The sequence below is a fragment of the Camellia sinensis genome, chromosome 8, assembly GCF_055761805.1.
Source record: "Camellia sinensis isolate YWXY chromosome 8, ASM5576180v1, whole genome shotgun sequence".
NCBI classification, from domain to species: Eukaryota; Viridiplantae; Streptophyta; class Magnoliopsida; order Ericales; family Theaceae; genus Camellia; species Camellia sinensis.
The window spans coordinates 48,376,851-48,400,457 of record NC_138968.1 but is presented as its reverse complement, the minus strand read 5'-3'; the positions used below and the strand labels follow the sequence as shown (position 1 = coordinate 48,400,457).

The 23,607-nt window shown below is 38.7% G+C and overlaps 1 protein-coding gene across 10 annotated transcripts; it reads right to left on the bottom strand.

Moving 5' to 3' along the window:
• Nucleotides 1–15,072: 15,072 nt before the first annotated feature.
• On the bottom strand, nucleotides 15,073–21,484 carry LOC114319358 (uncharacterized). Of its 10 annotated transcripts, none has more exons than XM_082882589.1 (6): nucleotides 18,666–20,469; nucleotides 16,249–16,323; nucleotides 16,025–16,162; nucleotides 15,833–15,942; nucleotides 15,666–15,732; nucleotides 15,073–15,558 (listed from the first exon to the last, which is right to left on the bottom strand). In XM_082882589.1, exons 3-6 carry the CDS (start codon nucleotides 16,106–16,108, stop codon nucleotides 15,391–15,393), a joined length of 429 nt encoding a protein of 142 aa, XP_082738715.1. In that variant the 5' UTR covers nucleotides 16,109–16,162; nucleotides 16,249–16,323; nucleotides 18,666–20,469; the 3' UTR covers nucleotides 15,073–15,390. The 10 variants fall into 10 exon arrangements, 9 of the variants coding, with proteins under 9 accessions (XP_082738715.1, XP_082738716.1, XP_082738712.1 ...); XM_082882590.1 differs by having other exon boundaries at nucleotides 19,255–20,469; XM_082882586.1 differs by having other exon boundaries at nucleotides 16,025–16,323; nucleotides 18,666–18,739; nucleotides 19,255–20,464.
• Nucleotides 21,485–23,607: the final 2,123 nt, after the last annotated feature.

Here is a 23,607-nt window from a genome sequence, read left to right as displayed (position 1 = left end):
ATGTGAAAATGCACAATTATCACGTATTTAGTTTGGGAATTGAAGTATTGATGCAGTTAGCGTGATGTACCGAGCCTAATGCATGCAATACAAATGCATGGATGCACACATGCATAGCATAAGGTATGCCGAATTAAACGTGCCCTAATCTACCATCATAAGCAGGTAAATAAAAGGGAAGAAAGACGTGAGGTTGGAAGACATACACACACTCACGCACACTTATTACAGATTTGCCCTCGCTCGAAGGGACCGAATAAATATTACAAATTAATTAACTACACAAGCTAATTAATATTACAAATTAAATAATTTAATTAACAAATTAAATAAATTAATTAAAGCAGGAAAACGCCTCGGGAAGCGCGCCACCATGCATGGGCTGCCTCTGTTTTCCTTCCTTTCCTCCTCTGGAGGCTGTCAAAGCCTCAGGACTGATCCCTTGGATAGAGAGGAGTACCACCGGCCGAATGAAACTTCCACCGGCAGTGTAGTATGTCCATCGGCACAAAATAGGGTCCGTCGGCAGAGAAAAGTGTGCCGGTCGGCACATTACACTGCCGGTCGGCAGAGTATTCCTGCAGAACCTGCAACTCACAGCAACAGAGGGCAAAACAAAGCATGGCAACACAATTTAAGGCATGTATGCACCAATCATGTCTCTTATCATTGTGATGACTCAAAGGGACATGTGCCTCGGTTCTCGGACCACCAATCACGTATTTCCATGCATGATGGCCCAAGGAACCAAGTATGCAATTTTGGTTTCAAATGTATGCAAACCAATCAAACAAAACTCCCAATCCCTATCACCCATTCAAGGAACAAGGAATGCGTGTAAGATGCAATGCAACCTAGGCATACAAGCTAGGAATGCAACATGACATGGTAATGAACTCATGCAATCATGCAAACATGCATGAGACAATGCAAATGGATGGCAAGATGGTCTTATACATGAATTAGGCAACTCTAATAAGGCCTAAAGCAGTGGCCAAAATGACCAAAACAAGAAGCCAAAACACATGCACACATACACATGATGGAAGGCCTACACTTGGGCATAAATCAAGCAACATTCAAGCACACTTGAAAGGGGCAAACATGGACAATTAGCATGCGACATGAGCCCTAAAATCATATTATAAAATGATGCCAAATCAAGTTATAAATCGAGTCAAGCATGCAACAAATGGCCTAAGTGTTCAAAGCAAATCAATGAGGCATTGAACTACACTTAACAAGACCAAACAAGGCATGCATTAAGCGACCAAAAACAGGTTTATAGCACGTTAAAACAAGGTTAAAGGACTCTTTAGATGGCATCTAAATGGCCCAAATATAAAGGCATACACCATGGCCAAAACATGGAGCATTGCAACACATGCTTTCAAAGCATTAAAGAGACATGCAAGGCAATCAAACAAGCATGGAAATGGGACTGAGATGGCATATAGGATGATCCCAAATTACCAAAACAATGCAAAGATGGCATGCTACACATGCACATACTCAAGGCCAACAAGCCCAAATACGAAAGGGATGTATAATACATGCTAAAATCGACCCAAACGACTATGGACAGATCTAAAACATGGCAAAATAAGCATATAATCTTCACAAATACAAGCCTAAAACATGCTCCAACAAAGGCTAACAACCTAGAACATGTTAAGGCACAAATAAGGCATTACATGGCAACTATGCTAAGCATGCATGGAGTTCCAAAACCAACTTGAAATCATGTTATATCATGGATATATAAGCATGAAAAACAAACCAAACATGCTCAACACACACTCAAGCATAGGCTTCCTTAGGAGGCCAAAATGTGCCCTTTTCAAGGACAACAAGGAGAGGGGGTGGCCCTCTCCTTCTTGGGACTTCAAAGCATCATCTTCACCACTGAAATCCCTCAAGATTTCAGTGGTGAAGAGACCTCAACACCAAAATCTCGGAGCTAGCACAAAATGGCTCAAAATGAGGCCTTTTGAGGCCTAAGGGTGGTCAACAACCCTCAAATAACAAAACACTCTTAATAAACAATAAAGAGGGCCTAAAAACAGAACTTTTTTATGTTATACAATAAGCACAAAAACAGTTCTAAGATAGGTATAAAATCAATGCAAAAAAGGGGGAAAAAAGGGACTAGAATCTCACCCTTGATGCCTTCTTCAACAAAGATGCTCCAATGGCCTCCTTTGGCTCCAAACCAGTCAAGAAACTCAAGAACAAGCCCTTAGAACCTCAGCTCCAAGAGGAAGGTGAAACACTAGGTGTTTGTGTGCAATAGTGAGACACAAAACACCTAGTGTGCAAAATAAGAGGGAAAGAGAGATAGAAGGTGTATATCTAACCCTAACCCTAGAAAAACCAGAGCTTGGTCTGTATTTTTCTCTCTCAAAAATGTCTAAAAGCCTCCTTTGCCTTAGAGAGAGCTCCTCTCTATATGCCTCTTGTAAAGCTTACAAGACAAGCTTTGCAAGAGGGAGATCCCTCCATACACGTGTATGGAGGGGAGCAAAAGCAATACAGCTGTCTAAAAATATCTGCAAAAGCAGATGAACAGTAATCGGCCGGCCAAAAATGCCATCTTGGCCAAAAGGAGTGCCGACCGGCACAAAAAAGTGCTGACCGGCAACAAATAGTGCCGGCCGGCAAACTACATTGCTGGTGGCAGCAAACACCAGCCGGTGGCCTCTAGCCACTGCCGGTGATGGGTGGGGATGGTCTACAAGCCCCACCCTGCCTCTCAAAGGCAAGATGCAAGTGTTTGGTGCAAAACCAGACACTAAACGGTCGAGTTCGGGGATCCCGAGGCAAGGCGCGCGAGCCGAGACCTCCGGGAACTCCAAACGAACACAAACATGGATAATCACCGAGTGTTCAAACGGTGACGTCCAAGTCTTGAGGACGGTCAAAAATGGGGTGTCTACAGGTAGGCAGGAGGTGCCTGTGCCGGAGGAGATTCCGGTAGTCCAGGAGGGAGTTGGCCAGGCCGATGTGGCCGAGCCAGCAGGCCAGCAGGCTATGGGCGCTCTAGCCCGAGAGATAGCAGGGGCATTCAGGGAGTTAGTAGGCATTCTCAGAGCTGAGAATCAAGCTCGGGAAGTTGCTACAGATGCAGGACCTTCCTTTCTGAAGAGGGAGTTCTTCCGGTCTAATCCGGATGAATTTGTGGGTGATCCTAAAGAGCCACTTAAGGCAGATGAATGGCTCGAACAGACAACGAAGACGTTTGAGATGCTTGGCATCGAAGACGAAGGGTTGAAAGTGACCTTGGCATCTTTCCAGTTGAAGGGGGATGCGGGTCAGTGGTGGAAGTTTACTAAGGGGCGTATAGGAGGTACGTGGGAGGCTTTTGTGAATGCTTTCCAGGAGAAGTTCTTATCTCCAGCAGTCAGGGAGAAACTGTGAGACCAGTTTTGTCAGCTTAAGCAGGCAAGTTCTTCAGTGGCCGAGTTTGAGGCTGCATTTACTAGTTTGTCCAGGTTTGCACCTGAGTTGGTGGCGTCTGAGGAACGCCGTTGTATTGAGTTTGAGAAGAAGTTGAGGCGTGGCCTCAAGCTGAGAGTTGGGGGTACTATGATTCGAGATTATGGGCGTATGGTTGATGCAGCAGCCCATATGGAGATCATGATGCAGGAGGAGGAGGAGGAAGGACAGAAGGGCTCCAAGAGGAGTCAGGATGGTCAGAGTGATGGTAGGAGACAGAAGGGTTTTAATCCCCAGCAGTCTCAGGGTAGCTTTTCTAGATCGACTTTTCCTGTACCGAGTGCTAGTTCAGGGAAAGGTAGTCAGGGAGACATTACCTGCTTTAAGTGTGGCCAGCTGGGCCACAAGTCTCCAGTTTGTCCTCAGAGGGGAGGAGTTCAGAGAGCAGCATCATCTTCGGCTCGATCTCAGAGCCAGAGTCAGGGTAGAGGCCAGCCACTCTCGTGTTATCAGTGTGGTCAGCCAGGGCATATGAAGAGGTATTGCCCGCAGTTGGGTGGCACACCTGGTGCATCTGGTTTGAGGCCGATTCAGGGGCAGCAGCCAGCTCAGTCGGGTCAGGCCTCGAGGGCCAATCAGGGGGCTTCATCGTCCCAGTCAGTGCAGCAATCTTATGTACCTAGAGCTGAGCAGGTTGATCAGAGGTCGTCTGGGCGCGTGTATGCTGTTACCGCGCAGGATCTTGTGCCAGCACCATCAGTTGTGAGAGGTACCTTTTTGTTTTGCAACTCGGTTGCTAATGTTTTGATTGATACGGGTGCATCTCATTCCTTTGTGTCTGCTGCATTTGCATCTGTTTTGGAGTTGGAGTTAGCACAGTTAGCATCTCCTATATGTGTAGTGTCACCTCTTGTGGGTGAATTGATTTTGAAACAAGGTGTTAGGGGTTGTGATATTGAGGTTGATTATCATAGAATCCCATTTTCCTTTGTAGTTATGCCTATGAGGGGTTTCGATGTCATTTTGGGTATGGACTGGTTATCGTCATACCGGGCAGTTATTGATTGCTACCGCCAGAGGGTCACTTGTTGTACCGTGAGCGGAGAGTATTTTCATTTTCTGGGGGACCGGGTTGGTAATGTGTTGCCACCGGGATACATTCCATGAGGACGGAGTGAGCTTAGTGGTCTACTTGCTAACCTTTCGATTAGTGAGGATGATGAGACTCAGATTGTGTTGCCAAGGGTGGTTTGTGAGTACTCGGATGTCTTTCCCGAGGATCTTGTTGGTTTGCCACCGCACCGGGAGATTGAATTCTCTATTGACCTAGTGCCCGGCACGGCGCCGATTTCTATGTCACCTTATCGTTTTGCCCCAGCCGAGTTAGTTGAGTTGAAGATTCAGCTCCAGGAGTTGCTAGATAAGGGCTTTATTCGTCCTAGTGTTTCGCCGTGGGGGGCACCGGCCCTCTTTGTTAAAAAGAAAGGTGGTGCTTTGAGACTCTGTATAGATTACCGGAAGTTGAATCGGGCCACGGTCAAGAATAAGTACCCTATGCCCCGTATAGATGACCTGTTTGACCAGTTGAAGGGTTCCCGTTGTTTCTCTAAGATAGACTTGAGATCGGGTTACCACCAGTTGAGGGTCAGGGAAGCGGATATTCCGAAGACGGCATTCCGTACGCGGTATGGCCATTATGAGTTTCTGGTAATGCCATTCGGGCTCACCAATGCACCGGCAGTCTTTATGGACTTGATGAATCGGATCTTCCGGGAATTCTTGGATCGGTTTGTAGTTGTTTTTGTGGACGACATCCTTATCTATTCGCCTTTTGAGGAGGAGCACGAGGCACACTTGAGGGTGGTGCTTGAGTTACTTAGAGCCCATAGGCTGTATGCCAAGTTTGGGAAGTGTGAGTTCTGGCTGAGGGAAGTCAAATTCTTAGGCCACGTGGTATCCGAGGAAGGAGTGTCTGTTGATACATCCAAGGTAGAGGCAGTACATGATTGGGCACAGCCTAAGAGTATATTTGAGATTCGCAGTTTTTTGGGATTAGCTGGGTATTACCGTCGGTTTGTGAAAGATTTCTCCAGATTAGCGTCACCGTTGACTAGGCTGACTCGGAAGGGAGTCAAGTTTGTGTGGAGTGAGACTTGTGAAAAGTCGTTCCAAGAGCTGAAAGTTAGATTGACCACCGCTCCGGTGTTGATTATTCCGGAGAGAGGGTTGGGTTATGCGGTTTATTGTGATGCCTCACGAGAGGGTTTGGGTTGTGTGTTGATGCAAGAAGGGAAAGTAGTTGCCTATGGCTCACGTCAGTTGAAAATTCACGAGCAGAATTACCCTACGCATGATCTAGAGTTAGCAGCTGTGATATTTGCCATGAAGATTTGGAGGCATTACCTTTATGGTGAGAAATTCGAGGTATTCTCGGATCATAAGAGTCTGAAATATTTGTTTACACAGAAAGATTTGAACTTGAGGCAGAGGAGGTGGATGGAGTTCATACAGGATTATGACTTTGAGTTGCATTATCATCCGGGAAAGGCCAATGTGGTGGCTGATGCTCTTAGCAGAAAACCTGTTGGTGTCATAGCTAGTATAGCCATCCGAGAATGGGAAATGTTGGGTGCACTTGGGGAGTTTGACTTACTTCTGGGCGAATCCGCTGAGGCTGCGGCCTTATTTTCTGTTGTTGCACAGCCTACACTTGTGACTCGAGTGTTAGAGGCTCAGAGAGGTGACCTTGAGGGAGAATCTCTCCGTGAGAAGATTTCCGGTGGGAAGGTAGAGAAGGGTTTGACGGTGTATTCCGACCAGAGTGTGAGATACCGAGACCGTCTGTTTGTGCCGGAGCCTTGCCGAGAGGAGGTACTCCGAGAGTTCCATCATTCACGCCTTGCGGTGCATCCGGGAGGCACTAAGATGTATCAGGATTTGGGTCGCCAGTTTTGGTGGCGGGGCATGAAGAGAGATGTGGCAGCTTTTGTATCTAAGTGCCTTACTTGCCAGCAAGTGAAGGCCGAACATCAGAGGCCAGCGGGTTTGTTGCAACCCTTGCCTATTGCCGAGTGGAAGTGGGAGCACGTCACTATGGACTTCGTTATGGGTCTTCCGAGGACTCAACGGGGTAGTGATGCTATTTGGGTGGTTGTAGACCGGTTGACTAAGTCAGCGCACTTCATTCCTATGCACGTGAGAGATTCGGTAGATCATCTTACCGACTTGTACATTCGGGACATAGTGAGGTTGCACGGGGTCCCAGTGACGATCATCTCAGATAGAGATCCTCGTTTTACCGCCAGGTTGTGGCAGAGTTTGCAGAGTGCCTTGGGCACTAAGTTGACCTTTAGCACGGCTTACCATCCTCAGACTGATGGGCAGTCCGAGCGTACTATTCAGATCCTTGAGGATATGCTTCGGGGTTGTGTTCTAGACTTTAGTGGATCGTGGGAGAGGCACTTGCCGTTGGTGGAGTTTGCCTACAACAACAGTTTCCAGGCTAGTATCGGTATGGCACCATTTGAGGCCTTGTATGGCCGACCGTGTAGATCTCCTGTTTGTTGGGCTGAGGTGGGTGATACACCTCTGTTGGGTCTGGAGTTGGTGAGGGAAACGACGGAGAAGGTTGAGCTTATCCGTAAGAGGCTGGTTACAGCACAGAGTCGTTAGAAATCTTATGCTGACCGTAGGAGGAGACCTTTGGTATTTGAGGTGGGTGATCATGTCTTTCTGAAGATATCACCTAGACGGGGTTTGATGAGATTTGGGAAGAGCGGGAAGTTGTCCCCTCGGTTCATTGGTCCGTTTGAGATCCTTGAGAGGATTGGCGAGGCTGCCTATCGTTTAGCTTTGCCACCACAGTTGTCCGGAGTACATGATGTGTTCCATGTGAGTATGCTTCGGAAGTATGAGCCGGATCCATCACATGTGTTGGATTGGACTGATTTAGTGGTTGATGAGGATGTATCATATGAGGAGAGACCGGTTCGAGTCTTGGATAGGCGGGACCAAGTTTTGCGAGGCAAAACCATCCCTTTGGTCAAAGTTTTGTGGAAACATCACGGAGTGGAGGAAGCCACTTGGGAACGTGAGTTGGAAGTTCGCGAAAAATACCCGGACATGTTTATTGATTTGTAATCTTGTATTTAAATTTTGTAATATTGTTGAACTTAAGAGCCTTACATATGTTTTAAGTTGTAAAACATTGAGTATGTTTTGGTAAATGGGTGTATCTTGAAACTTGCTTCATTATAGAAGTTTAGTGTAATATTGCATATGTTGATTACATTGTTGAGTGGGTTATATATATCATGCGATTGAATATGATATGAGAATTGTCAACATTGAAAGAAAGAAAGCATAATAATGATACAGGCTGAAATACATGTTATTTTGTATATTGTGTGATGCCTCTTGATAAAGAGATGAAATGACCAGTTTTGGGTCAAGATGTTTACTAATGAACTGTCTAATAAAAAAAAAACTGTTTTCAAAAAATTTATGCTTAATTTCGGGGACGAAATTCTTTGAAGGGGGGGAGGTTATAGCGACCCCGGTCTTTTCCCATTTGACTATTGTGTCCGGACATAGGTTCCGTAGATTCTGTTATTGTATGATGGTTGTTGTTGTCCCTTATTTTCTCATTTGGAATTATAGGATGTGTTGGGCAGGTTTGTTTCAGGTTGGTTGGGTTTAGGAATCAAGTGTTGCTGTCCAGAATTTTAGATCTTCGCTCGAGCGAGGAGTTTGACGCTCGAGCGAGCTGTTGTTTTTGGTTCTTCGCTCGAGCTAGGGTTTGGTAGCTCAAGCGAGAGTTTGCATCTGGTTTGGACCTGTAGCTTTGCATTCTTGGCTCGAGCGAGTTAGTTAGTTCTTCGCTCGAGCGTGTGTCTTGTTGCAGACCTGAGGGTTTGAGTTCTTCGCTCGATCGAGCTTTCTTTCGCTCGAGCGAGCTTTTGAGTTGTTGGCTCGAGCAAGGCTTCCTTGGCTCGAGCGTTGTTTCTCTGTGTCTGGTCGCTCGAGCGACCAAGTCTTCGCTCGAGCGAGCCTGTCCAGTATATATTCGCAGCAGCGGGATTTGATCAGTCTTTTTCTTATTCTTTTTGGTTCTAAACCCTAGGTTCGACTTCTCTCTCTCCCTACTCACCTTCTCTCTTAGATTTGATCCACATAGGGTGTGTTTCTACCCTAGATCCTTCATTAAAAAGATAGAGTGGGTCTAGGGCTTCCATTTAATCTGAATTGTTGGTAGTTTGGAGCACTTTGGAGTTTGGGCATTCATCTCCATCTTCTCTTTTGGGGTTATTTCTTCGAGGTAGGGATTTCCTACTCCATTTTATAGGTTTTGTCCTAAGTTTTGGTATTTTGATATGTTGGGGATACTTTGGTAAATTTTTGGGAAAAACCCTAGTTGTACTATTAAATTAATTTGTATAATTAATTCATGGAATCGGGAAAAGATGGTTAAATTCATGGAATTGGGGAATTCATTGATTAAATGGCGTAGTTGGATAATTTGAATCATTTGTTTATTGAATTGTTGACATAGTTATTTTCAGTTTAGAAATAACTGTTTTGGGCTATCGGTGGAGGATAGTCGTGATTGTTGTAGACATTGCATGTGGATTAGGAATAACTGAAACTAATCACATTGATTAAGTCATTAATTTTGACAATTGCATTGATACAGAAAATACGTGTATTGATTGAGCATTGCATTTGCATACATTGTTTTGTGTGGGAGGAGATAGGGGATGTACTCCACGGTTTAGGGGAAGATAGGGGATGGACCTCTAAACCGGATTTTGTTTGGGAGGAGATAGGGGATGGACTCCATTAGCATCACTTTTATGTGTGCTTATTTATATAGAAGTGTTTTATTGATACAGCACTAAAATGTGTATCAATCTGGAAGTATGAAGTGTTTTGATTTGAGCTTGAGTCTCATTTGTTTATTGATATTGGAAGGATGTGAATATGATATATGTAATTCACTGTTGTAAGTTTGGCCAGGTTCTGAGCCATGTTGATAAAATTGGAAAGTAAAACGTATCTTAGACCATAGTGTCAGGAGACTGTAAAATGAAGTAATTGATTATCTTGGTTAACCATCTGTTGAATGCTATTGCTTTATTCATTGCTTATATGTGGTTTAGTATATTTCTACTGGGCTGTGGCTCACCCTTTATGGGAATATCATTTTCAGGTTCAGGTGATAAGCTACCTCCAAGGACTTAGCTTGGGAGGGTTTGGCTTCTGGATTTTGAAGAAGACTATCTTTAGTTAATTGTCTTTATTTATTAATACATGTAAACATTCAAGCCTAGGGCTTTTCTTGTATTGAGTTAGAACTCATATTTTTGTATCCAAGTGTTGGCTTGGAAAGATGTAAGCCTGTAGGGCATTTTATTCGATGTTACATGTGATGCTTTTATTTAGTAATACTCTGATGAACAATTTAATAAAATGTTTTCATTAAATAATGTATGTCAATGATATATATATATAATGGGTTTATTTTGAGGGCGTTACAGTATCTACACTTCACTAGACAAGCATATGAGCTGTATCTACACTTCTCAAAGATAAGCCTATGAGCTGTATCTTCACTTCTCTAGACAAGCATATGAGCTGTGTCTACGGAGTTCATCCCCCATCTCCTCCCAATCCTATCCGGTTTAGAGGTACATCCCCCATCTTCCCCTAAACCGCGGAGTACATCCCCCATCTCCTCCTCTACACACAAAGCATATAAACACAAGGGTTCTATACACAATCAATCAATACATAGAATTAATGTATTCAATTCACCGTCATACTCTATGACACATTCATTCGATTAGTTTTAGTTTGCCTAATCATCATGCATTGTCTGCAACAATCAAGACTATCCTCCACCGATAGCCCAACGCAGTTATTTCTAGATAGAAGATAAATGCACAAAATGGATATTAAATCGACATTTCAATTTGGTGAGCAATAAATGATCCAACCACACCCTTTAGTCCCATACATTCCCGATTTCAACATTCTCAATACAATTCCTCATTTCCAACAATTAATTATACAAATTAATTAACCAATGTAATTAGGGCATATCCCATAATTAACATCACAACCCTTAGGTTCCATTTTCATTAATGTTTTAACATTAATTTCACTTTTCCATGCCAAACATGCATTTAGGTCTTATATGATTAAAACCCCAACATTTGCAAAATTACACAAAGGCCCGAACTTTCTCAAAATTACCCAACAACACCCAACATATTGAAATGCCAAAATTTAAAGACAAAACTCATAAAGAGGAGTAGGATATCCCTACCTCAAATTCGGAGCTCAAGGAAAGAAGGTGACGAAACTCAACGTGCTCCAAAACTCGAAATTTTCGGATCAATGCAAAGCCCTCGACGATCAACCCAACTTTTGTAAAGACCAAAGGTGAGGAATACACCCTAGCTAGATCAATACCTAGAGAGAAGTTGAGGTTCTAGTGAGAGGAGCTCTCAAATGGAGATTTTGAAAAGTAAGAGAGAGAAAAGGAGTTGAAAAAGTGATCCAAAAGTCGGATCTCGGACTTATATAAAAGTCGCCCCGCTCGAGCGTCAAACTCCTACAAAAAAAAATAACTTTATTTTAATAGAAAATATTTTTCATTAAAATATTACCCCTACTTTTGCCAAATAAACAAAATAGTAATAATTTTTTTATTCATTAAAATAAAAATGAAACAAATAAATTTTCAATCTTAGTAACTAAAAGAAAATGAAAAATAAAATAAAAAATTCATTAACTATAAAAAAATATTTTAACAAAAAATAAATTTTATTGTCGTCACAAAAAAAAAAAAAAAAAAAAAGGAGCCATTTTACTGTTGAGATATTGATTTGTGGTGAAAATAAATATATATATTTTGCATTCACACTCGGTTCCCCCCCATTTTTTTTCCATTCCCGCTCCCAAAAAACCCAAAATCCCCAATCTCTTCAACCAAAATCCCCAATCGAGTTCCCCCCGAGGGATAGAGAGAGAGATAAGAGATGAAGGGTTCGGTTTGTGTATAATTGGTTTCTCCTTTCCTTCTTCTCTGTTCTTTGGGTTCAGTGACTCTTCGCATACCATCAAATGCGAGGCTTCCGTCGCTTCAGGGTGAGAAGTTGATCAGAGAGCTCAATTTCTTCCCAAAGGAGTCCATCAACATCGTCGATCCCAATGATGTCTCTGTTGTGCCTGTCGCTCCCAGGATCGTCGAGAAGCGTTTCAAGTTTCCCAATTTTGCTGACCTCGACGTTTCCGCCGAAGACTTGGGTCACCATGCCGGCTACTACACGATTCAGCATTCTTATGCTGCTAGGTATTTTCAAATCCCTCTAATTTCGATTTTTATTACTCATTTTTATGTCAATTTGTTTATATGTATACTATACTATACTAGTGGTGTGTGGTGTGCTATTACAGGTTATAAATTTTGATCTCAATCTGAATTTGGATTTCATTAGTTACAGGACGTTTTGATCTGGGCAATTACATGAGGATATTTTGGAAGGGAAAAAAAAAATGTGACATCTACCTCAATTTTGGCCTTTCCTTTTAGATATAGATATGTATATAGAAAGGAGCTTTTTTATTTTGAATTTTTTATTTTTTAGTTTTGGATAAATTTGTATTTTCAAATTTTTAGATGCTAAACTTAATTTATCACAAACATTAAGTAGTGAATATACTCTAAATGCTTTTAATTTTCCATGTTATATTTTTGCTGGCACACCATATTTCTATTGCAAGTTACAACTATTTAGATTTCAGGTGAAATAGTGCATAGTGTCAATTTTGATTGTCTATCCCTTAATTCTGTTGTGGATTAAGTCCTACTAGAGTCATAAAATTCTAAAGAAGCATGGGCATGAATTCTGTTGGATTCATTTGCTGTTGATTATGTTGCTGTCTTCTTTCTCTAGTTCTATTTTGTAGTTAATTCTTAGCTTTAATTAGTAGATTTATAAGCAGTATTTATGTTTCTTGATCATAAGTACCTACAACTAGGAAGGCACCTCTTTAGGCAAGTAAATTTTTCTCTACTTAGTGAATTAAAGCTTGAATTATGGTTATTATATTTATAACAATTCTTGTGTTTTTTAGATTCTTTGTTATCTTAATTAATTGATGTGTAGTGAAATTTGTAGGTACCAAAAGAGTATTGAGCTCCTGATCTTGAAGCTTCCATTCAAGAGGCTTGTCCATGAAATTGCTCAGGACTTCAAGGTAATTGAATGGTCACAATAGATAAACATTGTCATATTTATCGTAATTGTTTAGGGTTTATTTATTTCTTTTTTTCTTTTTTTCTTTTTTCTTTTCTTTTCTTTTTTAATGTTTTTGATTAGTAGTGTATGTTAATGTTAATTTTAATGTTTTTGATTTGTGTGTGTGTGTGTGTGTGTGTGTGTGTGTGTGTGTGTGTGTGTGTGTGTGTTGGGTTGTGGATTTGAATAGGTTACATTCTTTGATTGCTGGCAGTACAGCAGTGGCTGTTGTGCCCACCAGCATAGCAACCACCCCATCTCCATAATAAACTGAATTGAGTAGACACTTGTTTATAGTTTAATTAATCGAGAATATAACATAGCTTGACTCAATAATCATGTGTAATTATTTAATGAAAATATATATAATGATGTGTTATTGTGTGAAAAAGAGTATTCATCATGTTATGTATGGATCTAAAGATTGTTTGCACTATAAAGATTTTGAACCTGGACCTTGAAAAGAGTAATTCTATGTGGTATTCCCAATTCATAGAAAACCGCAACACATATGAAGTGTCATCCTTTGATGTACCTTGGTGATGTATCTGATTTGATATATATGTGGGTAAATTACAAATACACTTTTTGAGATTTGCTTAAAATGTAAGTTGTCCCTGTAGTCTAGGTGATTACTTTTATGGCATCTTTTATGTGTGGCTGCTTAATTCTAATTTCTTGATATGCCAAGATAGATTTTAGCTAGAACATTTAGATGTCATAACTAATTATGATGTTTACAACTTGATTATGAAAATAAATAATTTACGAAAACAAAATCACAAAAGAGTGTGTAATGACCAATATATCAAAATTCAATTTGTTATGATTTGAATCATAAATTTCAAGTGAACAAACCTTAACGACAATATAATTTGTTTTTGCAGGTGTTGCTGTGGGTAATAGTTGCTATGATCGAGCGGGTGATATTGGGAGCTAAACTAAGATTTTTTTTAAAAAATTTTTGAGGACTTAAATTTGTTAGTGTTTTGTATAAATACTCTTAAACGATGGTTGATGGATATTTGTTTTGCTGTATGGACTTAAATCTGTTAGTATTTTGATGGATATTTGTTTTGTATAAATTTCTAGCAAAGGCTATGAAGCCATTTTGTTTAGTGTTTTCACTCATTTTCGAAGCAAATGCGCAACAGCAAGTGCATATAGAAAATTGAATGCCATTATTCGATTGTCTTTTCCCATAAAATATTCTCTTGAAAATGGCCAAACAATCTGGGTCTTTAGCTCTGACAATTCTTTGCACAACAGCATTTGCCATCAAAACGTCAATTGGAACTAATTGGCAACATGCCTTGTTGCTGTCAACCTCTGGTTTAATTTTATCATAGATGTTCTATGATTTGAGAATTTTATTTTTTTCACCCTGAAGAGTTCAGTTGGTACACCCTTCTCAATCTAGGGTCTTGGCCTTTTACAGCAATGAAAAGGATAGAGAAAGGTGACAGGCCCTCTTTCTTTTCTTTATTTCTTTTGTCTTTTTTTGTGCTTTGGATGGGCAGACAGAAGCCCTTTTTTAGGCCAAGATTGTGACCAATGCCATCACGTGATGCCTTGGAGTTTTTCTCAGTGGGGTGGTGGTGGAGACTTGGACAGTGTTTTGGTGCAATGACCAATTTTATTTACCCACGCAAACAACTTTCTCCCACCTAAAGACTTGGCCAAATTACCTCAATAGTTTCTGTATTTTGTCTATTATGTTGTTTTGGTCATTGTTCAATTTTAATCTTAAGTTTTAAATTTTATGTCAATTTAATTTAATTGATAACACTAACTAAAATTTTTGAAGAAAAATGGTTACTAAATTAGTTAAAGTTAACTTAGTAAGTTGAATAAATTTATATTTTTGTTATAAAAACATGACACATGTTGCTTATGTATTCATTTTCTATCAAAACACATTAAAAATTATAATTAATTGGATCAAATTAAAATAAAATTATAAATTTATGGTCGAAATCTATCCAATTGAAATTATGATCAAAATCAACCACTCTCACTATTTTTCTTTATAGCATAGTCTTTGACACATCATTGTCACATTAAAGGAAATTATACCTTTTCTTGTTCTTGGACAAAAATGGATGGACTAAACACAAGTTTCTTCATCTTACTGGGCTCAATCTGGAAAGTGATTGCAAGGAGGTTCAAGCATCAACACCAACTTTTGTCCACTTTACATAGAATATTTTTGGAATAAAAAAAAAAAAACGTTAATCAATCAATCACAATTTTTTGCCTCCAATAAAAAGTCAGCGACATAATAATTGCAAAATATCATCCAAATAATGAAGTAGGTTGATAGACCCAGGCATGAATAGTAATATGTTTCCATTATGAAGCAAAGCCAAATCAACATGTATCATATGACAAAGGTCCACAGACATCTTGAAAAGCAAAAATCAAAACATAATAGTATTAATTAGGTGGCATTGACGTGCTTGGCAATGGTAGCAACTCGTCTTTGTTCGCTCCCACAACCTTATCCACTATCTTTCCTTCTTTCAGGATCACGAAAGTTGTATAGCCTCTACTTCCATTTCAATTCACCCCTAGCTTTAAGTTCTGCACAAGATAGCACACTTGAGAATATAATTTTATAACAAAGGTTGAGTTATAAACTCAAAGTTCACTAGTTTAAGAAATGTGATAACGTCATTGATTGTACGAACTTATGAAAAATAAAAAAGAATAGAGCGTCACCAGCTTTATATTGCGCGATATCAGCAACAATATCAGCTGAATTATGATTGTATATCACAAGATCAAGTAACAAGCGAGCCCTATGCAAATAGTCAAACTACATGCCAAAAGTAGTGAGTACGTAAAAACATCTCACATTATAAAATTAGACTTCATAAAACATAAGATATTGATAAGTGGACAGTTGGGTATAAACGTAAGTACCTTGATTACACCCGAAGGCAAAGGTTTCCCTTGCATATATTTGATGACGAAAAGACCACAATCATAGCTATAGGAATGAGTGTAGTTGTAACAATAGAGTCAATGAACTTAGAGATTATAACATTAATGCTTATTTAAAAATTAAGAACGATAATGTAGTGTATTACCTGTTGTGTTGGCGTGGCATGTCTTCCAACCATTGAAATGCAAACGAACTAATGTCTTGAACATAATCTTCTCCATGCGCATATTGAAACAGCTTATGCAATGATTGTAGCTGTTGGTGGTAGGTAGTAAGGTACATAGATCAAGAAACAAAAAAGTGGGTACAATTGGTGTCATAATGGTTATTCTATTACCAATAATCTGGCTTGATTTTTTCGATCCTCATCGGTGTCAATACATCTGCTGGAGTCGAATAGATAGGCAACACGTTTTTCCATGTCTATGTTCAAGCACAACCAGTGGTTTTCCCCATGGTTGAAGGGTATGTAAATCTAAAAATATAACGTCGAATATGCATGCAAAATAAAATAAAATAAATAAATATATAACTACATACAAATAGATATTAACGAAATACCAACAGAAAATGAATGGAGTGATCGGGCGCTTTGGAGGATCAGTCGATTTATCCATCGGGCTTCAATCAGAATTCCTTGTGAAGAAAGACAAGAAAAATAAACTCAGAATATCTTCGATTAGGAAAAAAAAAACAAACAAACAAAACAAGAAATTAGAAAATGGGAGGATGATTTGATACAGTTGTATTCAGTAATATACATACACTAACTAAAGATTTGATGCACTAAGAGTCATACAAATAACATAGAAATATTCAGTTGGTAGTACAAAGAAACGGATAAACCAAACGAATATTACCATTTGCATCAAGAATTTAATCTGCATCTATTACGCAAAATAAATGATTGGTTTTGGGTCTCATGGTGTTTTTTTGTAAATCTCTTATACGTTATGGAATCTGCAAAAGCCTTTCTTTTGGATCATCTTTATAGATTAATCTCTCATCAAATAGTGAACAAAAACCAATGGAGCATTTGAGATTATGATTTGAAGCCCCTAAATTTTGAAGCATCCTCCACAACTTTTTAGCATGTTACTCCCTCTTAAGTTTCATCAATCAAAATTGTCATCAAGAAGTAGCATTGCAGATTATGATTTGAATTCGCAAGTCAAAATTTTCCATTATAAAATTCTCTCCTTAATTTCTTTTGTATGGCAATGAAAATTTTACTAAAAAGCATATAACAAAATGATAATCTAAGATTGCTTCGGCCTAATAATTTGCAATGGCTTTTGCAACTTCTTGTTCTTCCTAACTACATGCTTCAAAATAATCAACTAAAGTTCTTAAAGGGCAGTCTCTTTGATAACCAACTAAAGTTTTTGTGTAAAAAAGAAAGAAAAGAAAAAAAGAAAAAAAAAAAGGAATCATCTCTTTGATAACATTTTTAATGAGAATGATGGGGCGGAAGCACCTTTGACCTTGTCTTTTAAATGTCTCCTCCAAATGAGAGATGCCAAAGACCATGTTGTAGAATAAACCTTCACCCATTACTGAGGCCTAATAATTTGTTTCTTTTCCATTATACTAACCCTGTCTATCCCTTGTGTGGTGCTAATGGGGAGGACCATGATCACCTATTCTTCTAATGCCCTTTCTCCTCTAAGGTTTGGACTGTTGTGCTCACCAAGTGCAATGCTAATTGGCAGAGCACAAATTGGTTGGGTCTTATTGAGGTTGTGGCTAGAGATTGCTTGGGCAAATCTCTAGCTACAATCATGAAGAGACTTGGCTTCTGTTGCACTGTGTACCAGATCTGGATGGAGAGAAATAGCAGAATATTCTGCAGAGCATTATTGGTATGGTCAGATATAGGGCTCTTGTCCTTAAAAATATCAAACAGTCGCGGACTGATAGTTGGTTTCTTCAAGAGTGGAGGTTGCCTACAACAATCCTTAAACATTGAGGGGAGTGGTACCTTCTGTGGGTCAAGTGAAGGTGAGCATCTATTGAGGGTTGAGTGTGGTGAGCTTCTATAGTGAGATGGTTTTGATTGTTCTAGTTAATGTATCTCTGTTTTGCAGGTATAGAATGATGAAGCCCATAAATGAGAGTTGCGAGTTCTCCAAAAGTGGGTTGAGTGATGGTAGCCAGAAATTGAGTGCTAATGTAATTGTTTTTTCTTGTGTGCTATTGCAGGTTTATGTAATTACTGGTATTGGACAGGGGATGTTGTTGGTGAGGGCTGAGTGAAGGGATCTATAAATTGTTGGAGTGTTGATGTAGTTTTTTTTTTTCTCACTCATTGTTCCACAATTTTAACCAAGCCCCTAACACTATTATTCTTTGTTGAGGAGTGTGAATATTGTGGGTTGAGTGATTTAGCCCTCCTAAACAGCTTTGTTATAATCTGTGTTATGGGTGTTGCTTATTTGTTTGTTTCACATGTGTACTATTGCTACTTCCAGGTTACTCTAATCCGTGTTAGGAAAGAAGTCTCATGGACAACAACTTTGTTCTGGCCAGTTGGAGCCTTCGGGAAGTGATGGAGACACAAAGACCAGGCTGCACTGTTGCGCCAGTCTAAGTGGAAAATCTCCAAATGGAAAATACTTTGTCTTTCGTTTAAATATTGTAATAGTTCCTTTCTTTTTGATTTGTATTGAGTCTATAGCTGTCTAGTCCTAGATGATTGTAGCTGTTGGTATTAGAAGGACCAATCTTGAGCAGACAATATCAACAATGACAATATTAGCATATTTTTTTCTAAAATTGATAACAATAACAACAAATAATGCAATGCTACCCAAGACTAATTAGACTTAACAATAACAATATTAGAATGTTTTTCCAAAATTTATCAACAATGGCCACAAATAATGCAATGCTATCCAAAACGAATCAAACTTATTCAGGTCTGTCTTAAGCATTGAACACAAACTTATGAAAGCTATGCTATATCAGGATTCACTCACAAATTGGGCAGAACACATGTTTTCAGCACTCTGGTGCACCTCAGCTGGCATCATTCATAGCTCAAATGTAAGATCTAGGAATACATATGTCAAATAAAAATAGTGACTTCTGTCTTTCGTTGAGCAAAGTCTTAATATAATCTAAACTGTATCTGGACTATAGCTTGGGGTTTTGCCTTAACTGATTCAAAGATCAAAGGAGTGAGATATGCAGACATTCTGTGATGTTTAGGATTCTATTAAAATGAAGTTAGGCATGAATCTATTTCCAAAAAGTTTAAACTAGGAAAATTGAAGAAGGGGAGGGGTCTTGGCTGTGCCAAGGAGATGGGAGAGTTGTAGATAGGTATGGGTTTGACATGTACAGAGTGACGGAGATGAAGAGAAAGTCAAAAGGGAAACTCAGAATGGGGAAGGAGTTCCATCAATATCCAAGCACCACAGTAAATTCAACCCCCTACACAGATGATTCTCCACTTCATCATCTTTCAATACTTTTCAGGTTGGGGAGGTGAGGAGACGGAGAAAGGGAAATAAAGGGTATTTTGGGTTGCATAAAGGGGGGGAGGAGAGAGATGGTGTTCCATACCTTGATCGGGGAGAGATGATGGAGGAATCTGAAGGAGGGAGGTGCTCTTCTGAAATGGCTTGGGCTGTAGAGATCTTGAGGAAGGGAATTGCTTTTTTATGCAGCTGGATTTCACAAGAAGGAAGGTTCAATGTACTCTTTGGAGAGCCTCAAAGGCTCTACAAAGCTAGCCAGCAGGGAACGACTCTGATAAAATAGCCAGCCTGTTGGAAGGAGAAAAATGAACTGAGGGTAGCTAACATACCCAATTTGACTAGAATTGATAATGTCAAAAAAACAATCATAGATTTTGGATTTGATAACTTGACAAGAATTGTTAATGCCTAAGTAACAATTCATGCCATTGTGGAGGCTCCTGGTGACCAACCAGGTTGATTTCCAGGCCTACTCGAACAAATCTTATTGCTGCATTAGATAAATGAGATTTTACAAAAATAAGCATTAATTAAAAAGACACGGGGCATCTAAAACATACAGCCATAAATTCAAAATCCTTGCATGTATATCTATTCATCTAAAGCCAAGCTAAAATGATAGAGATTATCCATCCGAAACAACTACACAAACTGATTGTTACATCTTATAAAATGTCTAAACATATGATATCATCTGTATTTTGATTTGCATCAAGCAACTACAAAGATATTGAATCTAATATATTCCACTCTAAGTTCTTCTAAATCACATTTCCAACATACACGGAGTTACTTCCTAAAAGGGATGCAATCGATTAGACATCAACTGTACAATACTTGGCTCACTAAATTTCATTATAAAATGATTTCAACAAATGGATGCAGTTGTAGAGAATTTCAATAAAACAAAAATCATCACTGCCAAACTGAAAGATTGTCTAATACAGCTACAAAAAGGAACGTAAATTCTGTTACATAGATACTGAAATTTTTGAGTTTTGGGGCCAAATGCAACATCAACCACACAATCAAGCAAATATGAGTCTAGCATTTAACAAATTTCATTTCCAGTAAATTGTTCAATGTCAATAATGAGTTTTGGGTTTTGTCAACTATAATTGTCTATAAATCTACCCATAATTTAAAATGTAATTATATCCACCTTACATCAATGATAACCAGAAATATTTGTACTTTAATTACAACATTTGCTCTTAAGATAACAGTAAAAAAAACAATTTACCACAGTTACAGTCTCCTTATGCCAACAATCACAATATGAAATAAACAATCCAGAAAATTTTACCTTGTGCATTGGACAACTGAGATGATGAATGCCAAAACCAAGAATCACAAGAAAAAAAAAAAAAAAAAAAAATCTGTGAACTGCTGCCAGAAACACATGAAAACATGTTCTGAAAGAATCCTACTTCATTAACCCTCTCCCCCTAAAAAACAAAAAAGAATGTCTTACACAACAAAAAACAAAATCAATTACAAAGCCAGTAAATTATGAAGTACAAAATTTTACTGCACCTAAATTCTACTATAAGAATAAAAAGCATGCTTCAAAAGGACCTCGCCAACATCAAGTTCGATACAATCAAAATGGGAAAAAATAGCATATAATATATATATATATATATATAAGGAAAATGCAAACATATTAGTGTGGCTCCTAAACTCTAAAGCAACGTCTGAAATTACCATCCCAAAAATCTGCACCCATTAATTAGCAGCAAGAAAGCTATGAAAAGTAAAAAAGAAGTTTGTATGTAGACACATGGGAGAAGAGCTAAGTTTAAGTGTTTGTGCTTTATAGACGAACAAACAATAAGAGAGATTCAAAGGAAAAAGCTGATAAAATAAAAATTAATATAAGAGATTCATTCTTCACAGTTAGAGTTCTGAAATCAAAGTGGCACGGCTATTGGATACAGATGTTAATTTTCATTGAGAACCGAACTTAATATCAGATATTCAATAAGGGTTAGGGTTTTCAGGGTTTTCAAATCAAAAGCCCTAATGTAAATGAAGTTTAGAGTTAGAAACAAACATGAGCTATTAGAATGGAAGCAACTAGTTCTTGACGTCGAGAGAGTGAGAGATTATGAAGAAAGATGTCAACACTGAGAGAACGGTGGCCCCAACGCCGACGGGGTTGGTGGTCTTCAGCAATGGCTGAAGCTTCGGCTATGGTGGAAGAGAGGAGGGAGGAGAAGAGAAGAGCAAGAGCGGGGTCCAGAGCAAGAGAGGGAGGCCAGCTGACTTGGGACCCTTGGACTACCCTGATTTACTTTGCTCTATGTTTGGCAACCGGTGTAACCGGTTGCCAATTCAAAATTAAATTATTAAAATAATTTAGTTATGTGATAGTTATGAAATAATATGGTATGTATAAATAACTAAATATAACTAAGTTATGAGTTAATATAATAATAGTTATGATTTATATGATATTAGTTATGATATCAAATCACATAACCTCATAACTGATGTATGGTACATTCAAATGTACCATAGCATCACCCGTGTATAACATAAACATATAACAGCCTGAAAAGGTGGAAAGTGGATAAAGGTGGAAATTACTGTGCCATAGAGCAAACACACACACACACACACACACACACACACACATTATAAGAAAAGCATAACATTCTTCAGTTTGTCAGTAGATGTTCTTAGTGTAGTAAGTACGCTTATTTCTCTCCCTCTTGATACTGGAAATGGGGCAAAGAAGGCATGTCCAAGAACATCCAGTTGAACCTAGAACTGAGCAGGGCATAACCCTGTATGCACCAAAAGATGGTTAAAATTGAGTTCTAGAGACCTCTAGCAGTGCAATGGGTTAATGTAGAAATTATGAATCATTTCATCTTGACTTTAATTGACTAAGGTTATGAGCATTATTAAAGTAATTAGCAGAGTGTTCTTGCTACCATGATTGAACTAGAGAAATTAGCAGAGCATTATTAAAGTAATTAGCAGAGTGTTCCCAATATATGAACCCAAATTAATTTATTCCAAATAGTTGTACAAGAATGACTTCAGCTATATATATACATATACTAGCGGCCGGGCACACGCGATGCGTGTGCAAACTCATTTGGAAACTCAATTAATAAAAAATTTAATGCATCCTCATTCAGTTTTTTTTTTTTTTAAATTTATATATTCAATTGCATAATTTTTTTTGAATTTAATATGATATATATACACACATTCCCAGAACCAAGAAATTCAAGCCCTTACCTTCTTCGAGACAATGCCGCTCGAATCTCTCACATTTCTCCGTCGAATTAAAACGATATGTATTGGTATTAGCAACATAGTCATATCATACTTCGGCCAAAATATTGGTAAAAGTCGGTATCGAAAGTAAAATCTGAATATGTATTTGTTGATATTTGAAACGCTAATTAAATCTAATATAGAAGTAAACGGAAAGCTGATAGATCCCTATCAATAGATGACAAAACCAACTAAACATGTCACATGGGTATCCAAAGTCTAAAATCTCAATTAGGTACTTCAACAATCTAATATAGAAGTAAATGGAAAGTTGATCCCTATCAATAGATGATAAAACTAACCAAAAATATGATTAGAGTAAGATTATGCTAAGAAAAGAAGAATAATTCATAGAAAAATTCAATAGATAATTGACAACAGCAACATGAAAAATACTCAGCACTCTTGGAAAAAAAAAAAAAAAACACACACACACACACACACACACACACAAACAATAAATTCAACAAAACCAAACAGGTTTGCAAATTCAAATTCATATAAAGAACGACAGAGTACAAAGAGAATAAACAGAATATATCTAAAACCCTGCCTAAAACATCATAGAATTATACCCAAAAAAAAAAATTATAATCTTTACGGGTGAACAAAGAAAAACGAAACCAAACCCAATTCAAATAAGAAAAACGAAACCAAACCCAATTCAAATAAGAAAAATCAAACCAAACCTAATTCAAAAAAGAAGTGATTATGGAGACAGAAAAACTGATTAGAACAATACCCAGAAATGTTAAACAGATACAGGAAAATAAATGTTGAATTGTATAGCGATCCCGGGTTTACCCTTGTTGTACAGTGGTCCGGACATGTGTCCGTGGATGTTGGTAGCTGATCATTATCATGTTTACATCCTTTCTTACTTTGTATTTGAGTAATAGGATGTGTTGGGCAGGTTTGTTATGGGTTGGTTGAGTTTAGAAACCAAAACTAGTTGCCCAGATTTTTGCCTGTCCACTCGAGCGGGTCTTCTTGCGCTCGAGCGGGGAATACACCCATCCAGTATTTCGTGTCTCTGCAAAACTTCTGCAGATGTGATTTTTGCGCTCGAGCGGGTTTGTTTACGCTCGAGCGCCACCGCTCGAGCGGGTCGGTGGCCGCTCGAGCGGGTAGTACTTCCAGAGTA

What these genes read in the sequence shown, in the direction of transcription:
- LOC114319358 (XM_082882583.1), bottom strand. Translation starts at nt 16,108, where the DNA reads ATGGAAAAACGTGTTGCCTATCTATTCGACTCCAGCAGATGTATTGAC. An exon ending in AAAATCAAGCCAGATTATTG is followed by an intron (nt 15,943 to 16,024) that starts GTAATAGAATAA and finishes TACCACCAACAG; the next exon opens with CTACAATCATTGCATAAGCT. An exon ending in TGCCTTCGGGTGTAATCAAG is followed by an intron (nt 15,559 to 15,665) that starts GTACTTACGTTT and finishes TTTGGCATGTAG; the next exon opens with TTTGACTATTTGCATAGGGC.